At 37.0% G+C, this 14,883-nt stretch overlaps 1 protein-coding gene across 2 annotated transcripts in view; it reads left to right on the top strand.

Moving 5' to 3' along the window:
- CTNNA3 (catenin alpha 3) overlaps positions 1-14,883 on the top strand; it is a 577,723-nt gene that overhangs the window by 503,571 nt on the left and 59,269 nt on the right. For both annotated transcript variants that reach the window (XM_075423092.1, XM_075423093.1), the window contains 2 exons: positions 372-464; positions 10,517-10,698. In XM_075423092.1, coding sequence (XP_075279207.1) covers positions 372-464; positions 10,517-10,698 — 275 coding nt within the window. The remainder of the gene's footprint in view (positions 1-371; positions 465-10,516; positions 10,699-14,883) is intronic.

Here is a 14,883-nt window from a genome sequence, read left to right as displayed (position 1 = left end):
GAAAAACTTGTAAAAAAGAGGTAGAAAAATCTTTTGGTTCTAAAAATGTAGGCGTCTATTCTGGTCTTGTAAAGGTTTCTTGAAAGACACCTTTGCTAGCAGCAGTAACACAGCATTTAACTACAGAGTAACTTCCCTGAGTACCAGCTTTAGAAGTCAGTGCTTTAATTAAAGCATAGCTATTCTGAACTAGTTCAGAGCTGATGCAATTTGGTTTTGGTTAGCATTTAGTAACCAGTGCACTGCTAGAACAGGACTGTTTTTTGTTTGTCAGACATGAACTTGAACCAAATTATAATATATGTTTGACTATAATACCAAAGTTACTAACCATAAAAGAGAATAACGCATTTCTACATTCATTTTCCCAGACACCTGAGGAGCTAGAAGATGTGTCTGACCTTGAAGAAGACCACGATGCACGTAGCCGTACAAGTATTCAGACTGAAGGGAAAACTGATAGGGTATGTATTACACCACTTTATTTAAAAAGACATTTGATGAGGGGAAAAATGCTACTGTATTACTGTTCCTATGAAGCTGCTTAAAGTCATGCAGTGAATCATTAAGATCCTCTTTGATCAAACTCTTTGATTTCTGAAAATGTACAGGGGGCATAAAATGATGTGTATGACCTGAGAGAGAATAAGATACTGTAATTAAGTTGTACATACCTGGTGAAGATGTAAAGTCGTAGAATATCTCAAGTTGGAAGGGACCCGTAAGGATCATCAAGACCAACTCCCTGCGCTTGCAGGACTACCTAAAACTAAACCGTATGACTAAGAGCATCATCTAGATGCCTCTTGAACTCTGATAGGCTTGGTGCCGTGACCACTTCCCTGGGGAGCCTGTTCCAGTGACTGATGTAAATTAGACAGAAATATTCTTACACTTACTGAATGAAATTCTAACAGGTTACAGTTTCACAAATGTGACTTGGTCTAATAGAAGCTAGGTTAATAAGTAGTTTTTTATATCTTATAATGTATAATGATAATGATATTCTGATAGTAAAAGAATATAATATTCTTTTATTACTGAAACCTGCCATGCATAGTAACCAAAAATAAGCTCTGCATACAAAAAAGTTTGCATGCACAGAAGAGAAAGGAGTGTATCCGGAATCTTAGCCACTGCAGTGCGTGAGTTACAGACTTTTCCTGCTGTATTCATGTGTGAACCTGTTCTACAGTTTATTGCTTAACTAGTGAATTCAGGAGGAAGTATGAAAAATTTCCTACAGTATTTGACAATTTCTGTATTTCTGGAAGCTCTGAATCTGGTTTTCCTGTTGTATTGTCATTTAACCTGAGGACTTCACTACATTTCTTGTTATTGTTTATTGTTTACATTCAAACATTTTTAAGAGCCTGAAAACATTTTTGAGATAGCAAAAGTTTTCTTAGTACAAAATTGATGTATTTAGCAGTCATTAATTGTCTTTATGTGTCCATTTTAAATAACATTTGAGCAAAACTGTACTCTATTCACGACTTTCCAAAGTGGAAAGATCCATGGGGCCAGAAATGTGTACTTCACTACTTGTTTGCTCAACACCTAGAGCAAGAACAGCTCTCTCACACTTGATAGATTCTAGTATTAATCCCATAATGGAAATTATAAATGATAGAAATAGTTGGGAAAAAAGCAAAACTTTTCAAGACAAAAAGAATTATGTCAAGAAAATGGCATTTTAATTCACATTTGCTTTTTGGCAAGTACTTTTTTTTATTCACCAAACACAAATATTTTCTTCATTAAGATGCTAAATACTAATGAAATACTACTAACCAAAATGAACACTGTTCACTTGTGTTGCATATGTGCATATCAATTACATGTTAATTAACTGTCAGTTGAATCTTAAAACATTGTGAGAAATGTAACAACTATGTGAAAGATCACCTCATACAATCTTGTTACTCAGTAAACATAATTGGCAATTAAAATATACTAGCTACCCTTTTAAATTAAAATTACTCTTTCCAAATGTATAGCACATTTTCCTGACATTACAGGGTAACATTTCTGTTGTTGTTAAGAAAGGCAAGGTTATCCTCCAAAACGTGATCTGTGTAAGATGCTGTGACTTTGTTTGGAACAGGTACAGATGGTGTGCTTGTATATTTTCATAAATATTCCATAATGAATGCACTTGAAGTTTTTCTCTTACTGGGAAGACAGTAGTAGTGGTTTGTAGATATTTACTATCCTAATGTAGTAGCAAAAGATCCACTAAAGCTTTAAAAGATCAGTTTTTGCACATGGTCTTCCACTTCTCAGATAAACCAGTGTACTTCTTTAAAGGAAATGTTCTTTGAAAAGCAATCCATAAATAATATATGCTTGCAGTTGTCTACACAAAGCAAGAAGTAAACGGTGAGGGCTGTTGTAGGTAGGGAGATGGCTATCAAGAATCAGAGGCCTAGGTTATTGCCATATGCCAGAGTTAGCTCTGGGATATGCGTTTCCTTATACTACACACACAATATATAATCTGTACCGTCAGTGAATTTGGAGAGGTGGAAAGGACAGTTATTTATACATAAACTATCATTAATACAGTTGAAAAACCAGTATTTTAACAGTACAGGTTGTACATTTCTAGTCTTTGTTCTATTTCTCCCCAATGTAATACAGTTCCTTTTTGGGGTACCTAGACAGCAGTCATTATGTAAAGCCTGATTCTATATTTTTACTTGGGAACAGTGTTCCTAGTTTTCAGATTATGATATCAGGGTCATAAATGGCATATTACCCCCAAAAATAATAGAAAATTTTAGCTTTGGCTAAATTAGATACAACCCCTCTTAACCTAAATCAGCACACTGACAGAAACCTTCACGTACATTTTTTTTTTTTAAACAAATGTTTGAAAAATGTATTTGCTGCTGCAGCAAATGTGAACAATGATGATTTAAGGCCTGTTTGTTTGGACTGCTATTTGATATATTGGTATTTGAAGATTTATACCTTGAACCTATTCAGCAATATGAAGAATCTGTGTAGGGAAGATAGATTTTTAAGATTTAGACAGGGATTGTCTTTTGTTTTGTCCTCTACAGCAGATTTCCTGTGCTGTTGTGAGGCTTTTACATGCAGTGGTAACACCAAGAAGACTGTGTTCTGAAATTGGTATGGCAAGATTGCAGAGTAACTTTTTTTCCTCATGTGGTTCTTTCTCTTTGGCATTTCCACTACAGTAATTCAATTTTATTTCTACATACCTGTCCTGATACTAGTTCTGCATAACAGCACCCTTGATTCCTCTTGCTCTGCCAAGAGTCTCGTATTTTCTCCAATGTCACATCTTTCACAACTCCAACAGGGAGTTAGTGCCTATGAAAGCACCTTTTTTCTTTCTCTTTTTATCACAACATAAAAAACATATCACAGCATGTAAAATGATGTGAAGTGCATATGCCACCTTAACAAAGAGTACATCTTAAATAGCAAGTCTCATTTTTCCTATGTAGGAAAAAAATCATATATTATTAATTATAGCTTCTTCAGAATCTGTCTCTGTATATAGAGAGAGTATAGGTTAGTGGTGAGATGACAGGGTGAGATTTCACCTCAGGTTTATGTTCCTGACTCTACAAGTATATAGGTAATCTTGGAAATGTTACTTCATTGATCTTTCCCTCAGATAATTCCATATCTTTACAATGAATATGATAGTGCTTATGGCACCGTCCCACACTGTGGGATACAGGTTAATTTGGGCACTGTGCTGTGAGATCTCTCAGTAATTAAACTGGATAGCAGTACTGATTATTATTTGTAGGGCGGTTTTATATCCCTGAAGAAGATCCTTAGGACCAAATCCTCAGCTACTGTACAAACAAGTACTGCTTCTGGATCCAAGGACTAATGCAGTTTTTCTCAGCTGAAAGTTAGATCTTCCTCTGGTTGTTGTGTCTAATTTGTGTAGTTAATCTGCAAGTTTATCACATAGTAATTTTGCTTGGGGAAATTTATGCCATCATGATGAGTGTAATTCCACTGAGGTAGTTAGTGGCTTATTATCATATGATTTTTCGTTGAAGAGAAGGTCAAGTAAGTATTTGCCCAGTTAATTTTCAGACTTAAAAGAAAAAGTACATTCTGATGATAGGGGAAAATTTAAGTGTTTAAAGCTACTAAATTAGTGAAGAGAACAGCTTAGCTTAATTTTAGTGTTATTGCTACAGGTTAGGTGTTCATATTGAAGAAGAGGCGAAATGTTTTAGCGTATACATAATCCACTTACAGATGACAAGAGCAGAAATACTTTCAGGCAACCCCACCCACGTTTTTTTCTCAGGAGTGCTGCAGACTGTTTTGTGACTACATAGACAAAACCATCTGAGAATAAGGTATTTTGTACAGATTTTTTTGCCTACTGTGTTTGCTCAACAATTCAGGGCTCATGAAGAGCTGACTCAGTGTGTATTATATTATGAATGAGAAAATCCAGGCTAAATTACTTCATTGTTTTATTTGTATTACATCTTAAATACAGCAGTCATTAATATATGTCTAAAATATATTTAGCCTTAAAAAGATGGCCATATCAAAGTCTTACCAAACTGAAGAAGAGAGAATAGATACAAAGGCAAACACCAAGAGCACCTTGCGTGAAACGATACTTAGAAGATAAGTTAATTTGCCATCAAATGAATTGGCTGTTCTTATTCAAGTAACAAGTAACTTAGATGTAAGTTCCTACGTCCATGTAAATGGTGGCATACATTAACAGGAAGCATGTGCTATTTTGTTAATAATAAGTCAAATTTAAAATATTTTGTATATTTAATTTTTATCGAAGCCACAAAGAAGCTTGAAATCCTGATCATAAGAATTCAAGCATAATGCAAATAACTACTGTAATTCTGAGTAGGTTCTACTAAGAATAATTTTGCCACTTAATACATGGCAAAATATTCCCCATCAGGAGTCATGATTTATAAAAAGTACTTAATTTCTTTGCTAATTCTTAAGTTACCCCAGTTTCAGTAAGGGGAAGAGATGAAGTTAATGGAGGACTCAAGGTTGTAGCGGTATCCTGTTGTGTACTATTACAAAGTAGGACTGGAAAGAACCCCAAGAAGTAGGCTAATCCAGCCATTTGTCCCAAGGTAGAATAAATATACTTCTTCGTGACACATATATAAAAGAGGATTTGCATTCCTGTCTCTGTTTAGCTCATTGTTGAAACTGATTATTTATTTGAGAGTTTTCTCTTTATTCCTCATATGTTGCAATTAAGCATGTTAGTCTTATCTGCAATGGACACAGAGGATCTGAGCTTTCCTTTTTGTACATATAATTTTTCTTTTGTACTTGTAGATCCTTATTCCATGTCCCCTCTATTTGCTAAACTCCAGATTAAATAACTCCAGTGCTCTTTATTTATCCTTAAGATAGTGCTTTCTGTATGCCTTTTTGCTCTGTTTTTCTCTCCTCTGGATGCTCATCAGCTGGTTAATGACTTCTTGAATTTTGTGTCCAGATTATTCATATTGTTAAATGCGTTATGCCAGCTGTGGTCTCAAGAACAAGCACTAGTGTTAAGGTTTACTCTATGTTCTTCTGTATGCATGCTTTAGAATGAGTTTCGTATGAGCTTTGCCCTTTTGCCAAGAGTACATTTTGGTCAACTACAAATCCTCACTCCCAGAACCACTGATAACCAGTTGTGTCTCAGTTCCGTGTCTGTAGAGGTGATCTTTCTTAGGTGTGAAACCTTGTACATGTCTGAGCTGAAATGCATCCTGTTAGTTTTTTCAGATCCGTTCTCAAGTTTCTCAGAATCTCTTGGAATTGTAAATCAGGACTCTTAGATGTCAAACCAGGCCTCTTACACTGCTAATGTGTGATACTCTCGGTTCTGTCGTCCACGCCCTTAGTGAAAATACTGATTAATACAAGAGTCAGGGCAAATAGCTTCAGAATTTTACCTGATAGATTCCTCCAGTTTGGCACGTGTTCTTGGTAAGTACTCTGTGAGCAGTTTTCTACCCAGTATCACATCCACCCAATGGCAGTTACGTCTAGATCATATTTCCCTTGATTATGTATGAGGATGACATGAAAATCAGTGGCAAAACCCTAGTGAAGGCCAGATTCATGACATGTTGCTTCTTCATTTATAGGCCTGTTACCCTGGGATAAAGAGAAATTAGATTTAATATGACGCAGTTGCCTCATCTAAGTCAACCTTTTCAGCAAAGGCTGATGCAAAAATGGCTTTAAACAATTTGTTCTGTTGTTATTACCTCCCGATAGCTTTACCTCTTTATCCAATTATAGTGTATCTAAAAATATACAGGAACTGACATGACAGCACAATTGAGGCACTCTCTGAATTTGTTCAAAGAATTCTGGACTTCAGCAGGCTTGCTGCAGTTCTTAAAATTGGAAAAAGTTAACTGGTGATAGCAGATAGTAAACTTGGCAAAAGAAATTCAGCTTCTCCCAACTGTCAGTATCGCACGTCCACCCAGTTCAGCACTAGGGAACATCCTGTGTATTCACTTTGCCATGAATTGCTGAATATCCACCTCTCTCTTTCACCTCTTTATCCAAACTTGGACAGTTATTCATTCAGTAGAAAAAATAGGATGTTTAGTAAACATTGGTGGACACATTTTACTCATTTTAACAGAAACACTCTTAACTCCGTGCCATATTATGAGGAAAGGCTGAGGGAGCTGGGCTTGTTTAGCCTGAAGAAGAGAAGGCTGAGAGGGGACCTTATAAATGCTTATAAATATCTGAAGGGTGGGTGTCAGGAGGATGGGGCCAAACTCTTTTCAGTGGTGCTCAGCGACAGGACAAGGGGCAATGGGTACAAACTGAAGCAGAGGAAGTTCCAGCTGAACATGAGGATGAACTTCTTCCCTCTGAGGGTGACGGAGCACTGGAACAGGCTGCCCAGGGAGGTGGTGGAATCTCCTTCTCTGGAGATATTCAGGACCCGCCTGGACGAGGTCCTGTGCAGCCTGCTGTAGGAGACCCTGCTTTGGCAGTGTGCTTGGACTAGATGACCCACAGAGGTCCCTTTCAACCCCGAACATTCTGTGATTCTGTGGTAAGTACTTATATCACCTGTATGATAGTCTTCGTAAGTGCCTATCTTACGCTCGCCTTCATGATAAAATAGGCTGAGCTGATGTGCACATATTTTACGACAGTGATCCACAAAGTTCATTCAAAAAAAACCAATTAAACATCAGAATTGGAGCTGTTTTACAGCAGTTTGATTGAAACATATTCCTGTCCTGGTGGTTTGGAGAGATCTTGTTCACTTCCACCAAATGTTCAGCTGACTCTGCAGCAGGGGACCAAGAACATAGATGAGATGACTTCTTGTCACTGCTGAGTCTGTGGTGGAGTGAAGAGCTTTGCTCTCACCTAAGGCAAAGCAGAGACTTGAATTGGATCTTACTGAATCTGTGTTATTGTCTTATAAATACAGTCTGTGAAGAGCATGTTATTTTGTATTCTTGTTTCTAAAAGCTCTAAAAAGTTTTTCACGTGCTCTGTCAGGAGACTGGGGTTTGTTTTCTTTGTAACCTACAAAGCTGCAGAAAAACAGAGTTTTCCTCTCTTTCTGCTCTATAGTTATGTGAGATATTGCAACTTACACAGCAGGAAGTGTTAAATAATTATCAAAGGGAGGTTCTTCCCTTTGAAAAGGATATCTGGCTGACCTCTGTCTCAGAGTTTTTGATAACACAAATATTTGCCTGAATGTATTGTGTTTCTTGGGGCTTTTCCTGCCTTCCTGCTTTTCTCCCTCCTTCCCTCCAAGTGGTAAGAATTTTGGTGGTGTTGATCTGGCCCATCATTTGTTTTAGGGGATCAGGAAAGAAAAACTTCATGTCAGTCTAAGATTTGGAGAGAATAATTATAACTTTGTATGAAAGTCAATTCCTTAGATGGTAGCCAGGGTCAAAGGTAGGCAAGAGGCCAGTTCTTTGGGTTGGGATCTCATTGGCGAGTAACACACCAGTGAGAGTAACGTCAAAATCTTCACCAAGTAGTTACTCCCTGTGTGTCCTCTATTTTTATTATTATGTGGACAATTTATTCTGACCTTAAAATTTCAGTATCTGTGATAGCGAATTGACTGAAACTTGGAAGGGGCTGAAACAATAAGAAATGCCAATCTTACGTGGTAAGTCAAGTTGCAAATGTGACAATGCAAATAACTCCAATGTTGGAGACTCCAAGCTACCAGGAATAAATAGCCTTGTGAAGATTTAATTCAAGGAAATTAAGGAAAAATATGTACACTGTTTTTTTGTAATAGAAGAAAGAAAAATATCAAAAATATAACTTCTTCTCTCACCTAGTTTTAACTCTGTTATCTGCTACTGCAATAAAAAGCAATTGGTCTTAGAAGTAATGAAAAAATAATTTTCTCCTGGAGGACAAAATAAACCTGCATTCATGTAATAGCAATCATTCAATTTAGATCTTTATTTCACATTTACCATTATGTTGTCTATTTTGATACAAATTCATATCTGTGCTTAAAAGGCTGTGTATACAATTGTTTTATTTTGTTTCTGTACATAGTTTTAAAGCAGTATGAGGGAAATGAAAGAAGAATCAAGGTCAGAATTGTAGTTTCTTTTGCCCCTTTGTTCCGGTGAATAATGTGTCTCATTCCCCCTGAAACTCATTGTGCTGGCACATAGCAGGATACTGTATGTCACAGGTCCCTCATTAAAATGCCGTCTGTCTTGTCGTTTCCAGATGTAGGCCTGTGTTCTTGAACTTGAGACAGTACTGAAGCTGGGGGCTAGGATATACCATAAGCATCCACCAATCAGTAAATATGTATTAGATTATAAAAAGGTGTACTTCAATTTATCTTCGCTCTGTAGCCCAACTCTTATTTTTGTCTGTTTCGTACCTTTCCCAACAAGCTTATCTTACAACCATGAGGAAGGTGTGTCTTGGTCTTCTCTGATCTGTTTTAGTTTTGGTTTTGTTTTGGTTTGTTTTTTTAATAAGAAAAAGTATTCCTTCAAACAGTTACACTTTCAAATTCTGCGACTGCAATTATTACATAGTTATACTTTGGGAGACATATAATTTCCAGTAATTCATATAAATGGGAAAATGAACATTGTGACAGAGTGATTCAAGCATAAATAAAATCTCTGAAATGACATGGCTTGAAAAACGTACGCATTACTTATTAAATTGCTTACCCGTTATACTAATTATAAGTAATTCAGACACTGCCTTAACTTTCCATTTTGTGGATGGTAGGTGTTTTATAAACAAGAATAAGTCACAACATATTTATTGTTTAATTGCAGCCTAATTACAGTGTGTTGATAGTTGCTGTGTGTAACTGTGAGTTCCTGGTGGCATGCAGTGCAAGAGGTAGACCACCTCGTAGAGAAGGTTATAGATGAAAACCACTACGGCAGTAGAGCCATCAAGACCACCAGGCCAAAAGGTCTCCTTGCTTCCCGTGGTAGAAGTTATTATGAAGGGCCAGGACTATTGTATGGCCACGTAAGAAGTTAGCCTCTCTCTGCTACCTGGCCTGCTTCTGACACTGGAAGTATATCTGACCCTTGTCTGGAGCACTGACAATCTTGCAAGAATATTAGGTAAAATATTTCTCTCACCATGCTGCATTTTCAGAATTTGTTTCACTCTTTGTATATTAAATGTTTTACTAATGCTTAAATGTAGGAAGAATGCATGCATTCAGTATAAATTGAATATTCTGGTTCCATAGTCTGAACTTGCAGAAAACACACCACTTTTCTAGCTATAATAAATTTTTATTTGAAACAGTTTTAGCCAGTGGAATGTTTGCAAACAGTCCAGTCTGGAGCCGCAGCCAAGTATAGGGCTGTGTCCTGCCTGAGACCTGATTGTGGCTTGATTTGAATATTAGGTGTTTTCCTATTGGCATTCAAGATACTTTTTTGGTAATCTTATTCACATACTGATTTCTGATATACTTACCTATTTATTTATCTTCTTCAAAGACAGAAGATGCGTATTTGAACTATTAAGTCTTTCTCAGTTCTTAAAAGAGTATTGTAGAACCTTCTCAGGAGAGAGGGCAAGCATACCTGGAGGTTTTAGGACAATTAAACCTTTTCCTTTGTTCTTTTGTACCTGAAAGAATATTGCATTTTGTAATTAGCATACTTAGAAACACTTATGCTCCTTCATCTGTAAGAAAAAGGAAAATCTATTGGTCATATTTCATAAAAGCTTTTTGAAAGAATTTAAGTTGTCTTTCTCTCACTACGCTAATATTAATGGTTTCATGGACACCACTGTCCCTGGTACACTGAGGCCCATTATTCGGCCCAACTCAATGATAGCATACAGATTTTGAAATTCAGAAGTGCTCAGGCTGGAAAGGTTGGCTCAGGCCACAGTGCATTTCAAATATATATATGATGATAACAAGTGATTTTGTTTAAAAAAAAAGAAAAACACTCTGACATAGACATTTTGCAAATCAAATTATTTCATGTTTCAGGCCAAGATGACTCAACTGCCAGAGGCTGAGAAGGAAAAGATAGCTGAGCAAGTGGCTGACTTCAAAAAAGTCAAGAGTAAGCTTGATGCAGAGATTGAAATATGGGATGATACCAGCAATGACATCATTGTTTTGGCCAAGAGGATGTGTGTGATTATGATGGAGATGACTGACTTCACAAGGTAATTATGCAAAAAAAGGGTCTTCAATATTTATAAACATTGAAGGCCGTGGCCATATTGGTATGGCAGGAAATACAGCAGATTTTAATGTCAGGTGACGGCGTCTTTACAAAATTGAGTGGATAAGCTAATGTAGTTAGCTTTACCACACTAGCTAGTAGTACTGAAATGTTGGAAGGGAGATTTGAACGTTTAAACTATGCTTATCCTGAATTTTTTTTTCTTTTCTTTGTCCTCTTTTATTAATTTGAATATGGGAGTTTTTGCACATTTTTATCATTTTGTTTCTGCTCTTAAGGAAAGTGAAACATTAACAAAATTATTTTAAGCTGTAGCTCTGTCTCAGCTGTTGTTCTTTCTACTTGTACTATACCATGCTGTGAAGCATGTTACATACTGCAGAGCATGTGTCTGGTGGTACACATTCAGACTCGTGCATATTTTTTATCGCATTACTTGCTGCTGCTTTCGTCAGAACTGTATCATGCTGCTATATGTAGTTTTAAAGAATGAAGTGCCCTATAGCAGATAGCTTTCAAAGCTGGTATTTCTCTCTGCTGCCAGCATATGTTCTATGATGCTTGTATACAGGAAACAATCTTGAGTTCAGGAGCTTATTCTGCCATGCACTGAATGAATGTTAAGTAAATTTCATCAAATTAATTGTACCGAAGAGAGGTACTGGTGTTTGGTTTTTTTCCCATCTGATTACTAAGAAAATGGTTGCTGATAGGTAAGTGAAGCCTTAAAACACAACCACTCTTACAAGATACTTTATGGCTCATAAAATCAGTCCTTTCATGCAAGATACGAAGAAAAATCTAAGCTCTTGGACAAATTCTTCAGATGTGTAAATTAAACAGAGTTGCATAGAGCTGGACCACTTAACAAAGCTGGGGTCTGGCTTAGGCCTGTTCTGGGGAAGGCAGTTGTTGCATTTTATCATGTTGGCACTTTCCAAATTCACCTTTATGTGAGAGAGATTTAAAGACCTGCATGTTGAACTTTGCAATCCTTTTATTCTATTAAAGAGTATATGATTTGTATTGAGACCTTTGAAAAAGAACATATTGTACCATGAAGTCATACTTTACAATTAAAATAAGTCACCTCCCACAGCAAATTTCTTTAAATTACTAGCTTTATATTAATCAAGATTAACAAGGCCGGTTCGTAGTCTTAGTTTTGCTTCTGTGGCTCTCAGATGAACACAGTGTAATCTGCAGTTTCGAATCGAAGAGCAACTCTTGTCCATTATTGCATGATATCCAAACAGTTCACGGAGAACTCTGAAAAGACTCTGGTAAAATCATAAAATACCAGGTTGGAAGGGACCTCAAGGATCTTCTGGTGCAAACTTTCTTGTCAAAAGCCTGATGACAAGATGGCCCCTCACCCTGTCCAGCTGAATCTTAAAAGTGCCCAGTGCCGGGGAATCCACCACTTTTGAGAGATTATTCCAATGGCTGATTGTTCTCATTGTGAAAAATTTTCCTCTTGTGTCCAATCAGAATCTCCCCAGGAGTAACTTGTACCCATTACCCCTCGTCTTTTTCATATGACTTCTTGTAAGAAGGGAGTCTCCATCTTCTTTGTAGCTCCATTGCAGTTTCTGGAACAGCAATTGGAATCCCTAAACACTAGTCAAGCAAACTCCTCTTCTGCACGCTTCTGCTACCCTGTGCAGGAGAGGAGTTTGCTTGGCTAGTGCATAGGGATTCCAGTTGCTGTTCCAGAAGCTGCAAATGTATTTGTCTGTTAAATATTCATTGGATATTTTGGGAACAGGAAGATGAATATTAGGTTCCTCCTTTGCACAAAGCTGTCATTTCTATAGTCCTCACACACAGTCTACCCTGTAGCCTAGCAGTTACGACATTTCTTAGTGAGAGGTGGCAATAGACATGGATTTATATTTCTATGCACTGAAGTCAGACTCATCTCAAATTCTGCAACTGTAGTGGGTGTTGATCGGTTATGTTATCGAGAAGGGAAAGCAGGATTTCAGGTTTTGGTTCAGCGATTGAAAGGCTTCTGTTTCCTGGGGGAGGATGGGATACAAAGATTCCTTTGTGCATGGTTTTTCCTACTGCACATCTTAGATGACTTCATTATGAGCATTTTGTTTTGTGTGAATCCCATTTTGAATTACTTAACTGTCATTTGCATGGTGTCCCACTGTCTCACAGTGCAGTGTGTGTGATGATTGCTGGAGATTTTATTTAATTGCTGTGATGTTCACTTAGTTGCACCAAAGTCCCTTTGTAGTCTTAGGTATCTGATGTCTGAAATGTCATAGCTGTACAAGGACCATTACTGACTTGAAAAATCAGTCCAAAACTTATGCCTACTGGTTTTGAAATAGAAGTAGTTAATTTTGATTTTGAGCTTCCACTTTTCCAGCAGCGACAGATCTGTCCTGCTGTGCAGAAATATACTATTCTAAAGGAGTAGCTTCCATCTTAGCAACGAATGAGTTTTCTTCCTTTAAATTGAGCTTTTAAGTGAACAGAATTCCTGGAAAGAATCTGTATAAACATAGAGCAGTCAATTAATTTAACTCGCTGCTTAGACTTCAGTGTATATGACATTGACTGATTGTATTGATGGGTGGTATCTAAATGAAAAATTAGAACAGAGCTGGCACCTGAACAGGCAGACTCTTAGGGAAGTAAGAGGAGGCTAGTATGGATTTGGGACATAGGATCTGTCTGGGAAGCAGATACTGTGCACTGTATTTTAGTTTTAAATCTTGGCCTGTGAACCAGTTGGTTCACCCCAAACAAAAGAGAACTTAAAAAGATCTGACATTAAAGAAAAAAACAGTTTCATGGAACAAGGAGGTCTCAAACATTTGGGTACAACCAGCATATATGACTCAGAGTTGTCTTAAGAAAGACTGTTTGCATTTTTTTAAGCAATTAACTCAAAGGTCTCCTCTGACTTTTAGAGGTACTATTTTTCAAAGCTGCAATTTACAGAAACTGAACTAGCTAATAAACAGGCTTGGGTACATTATTGATTCAGTCATGTTTCCTTTCAATAAGAAAATACTTTTTTCCCCCAAGCTTTCTAACCATTTTCAGATTCCATTATTGGTAAGAAACCTTGCAGGACTTTTGAAATAACTGCTTATTTATCTCAAAGATAGGCATGAATTGTGTTTTTAAACACATGAAAAAGTGTGGACAAAACTACCCCAAAGACAGCATTGGGTTAGGGAGATACACAGAAATGTGCGCGTATATATATGTATTCTCGTTAGGAAGCAACACTGCTATACGGTAGTCTGTTCTCCACCAGTGTTCTTGAATGTACAACAGGCAGAATTACCTTTAAAAGGAATGCAAGGGTGAAAGAACATGGATTTTGGTATGTGTAAACATATGTGTGTGCTTATGTAATTTCAATGTTTTATCTTTCTTGTGTCCTGTCACATTGCATTTTCCAGGAGCAAAACTATGAAGATTCAGTAATTGAAAATGTCAAAGTTCCATAAGAAGTAAGAGCTTTTAATTTAGTCGGAAAAATGTGTTTAATCACATGGGTCAGTCACATGTCAATGTTCTGTCCTTTTGCTGTGTCTTCTGTAGAGGTAAATAGCAAGAAATCGCTTCATCTGCTATAATAGTTATAGTTATAATAGTTATAGTATTTTCACCAGAATATTATTTAATTTCTCTGCTAATTGGCTAAAAATGTAGAAGAAAAATCCTGGGGTCATGTTTGGGGTTTTTTTCCTAAGCTTTATGTGTAAATTGAGCAGAATTTTTTTTCCATTGCCACAGCAGATTTATAATTAAGAGTGTATTTACCAATAAATAGACACAAATCCTCTTTTGTTCATATAAAAGAATGTGTATCTAATTCAAGCAGTGCTTAGGATCAGAACACTGCAGTTTTTAATTGAGAAAGTAGCAAGCAAAGGTCAATGTAGCAAGTCTGTCATGAACTTGTTGAGAATAGTTTTAGTGGACAGCCTTGGTTTGAGTCTTGCTCACCAAGGAAAGTTCCTTCATAATAACCAAGAACTGCATGATGTCTTCACTGCACGTTTTTTACAGCACCTTGCTGACAGGAAAGATACTACCACCTCCTCAGGTGAGATTCGGGCATACAAGGCAGGGCTTGCCGCCATTTCTGAGGTGATTTTAAAGATATGTCAGAGAGAGATCAGCTGTGGTT

This window comes from Opisthocomus hoazin, chromosome 6 (genome assembly GCF_030867145.1).
Source record: "Opisthocomus hoazin isolate bOpiHoa1 chromosome 6, bOpiHoa1.hap1, whole genome shotgun sequence".
Taxonomy (NCBI): Eukaryota; Metazoa; Chordata; class Aves; order Opisthocomiformes; family Opisthocomidae; genus Opisthocomus; species Opisthocomus hoazin.
Note: the sequence above shows the minus strand (reverse complement) of the source record. Positions and strands in the feature narration are given on the sequence as shown.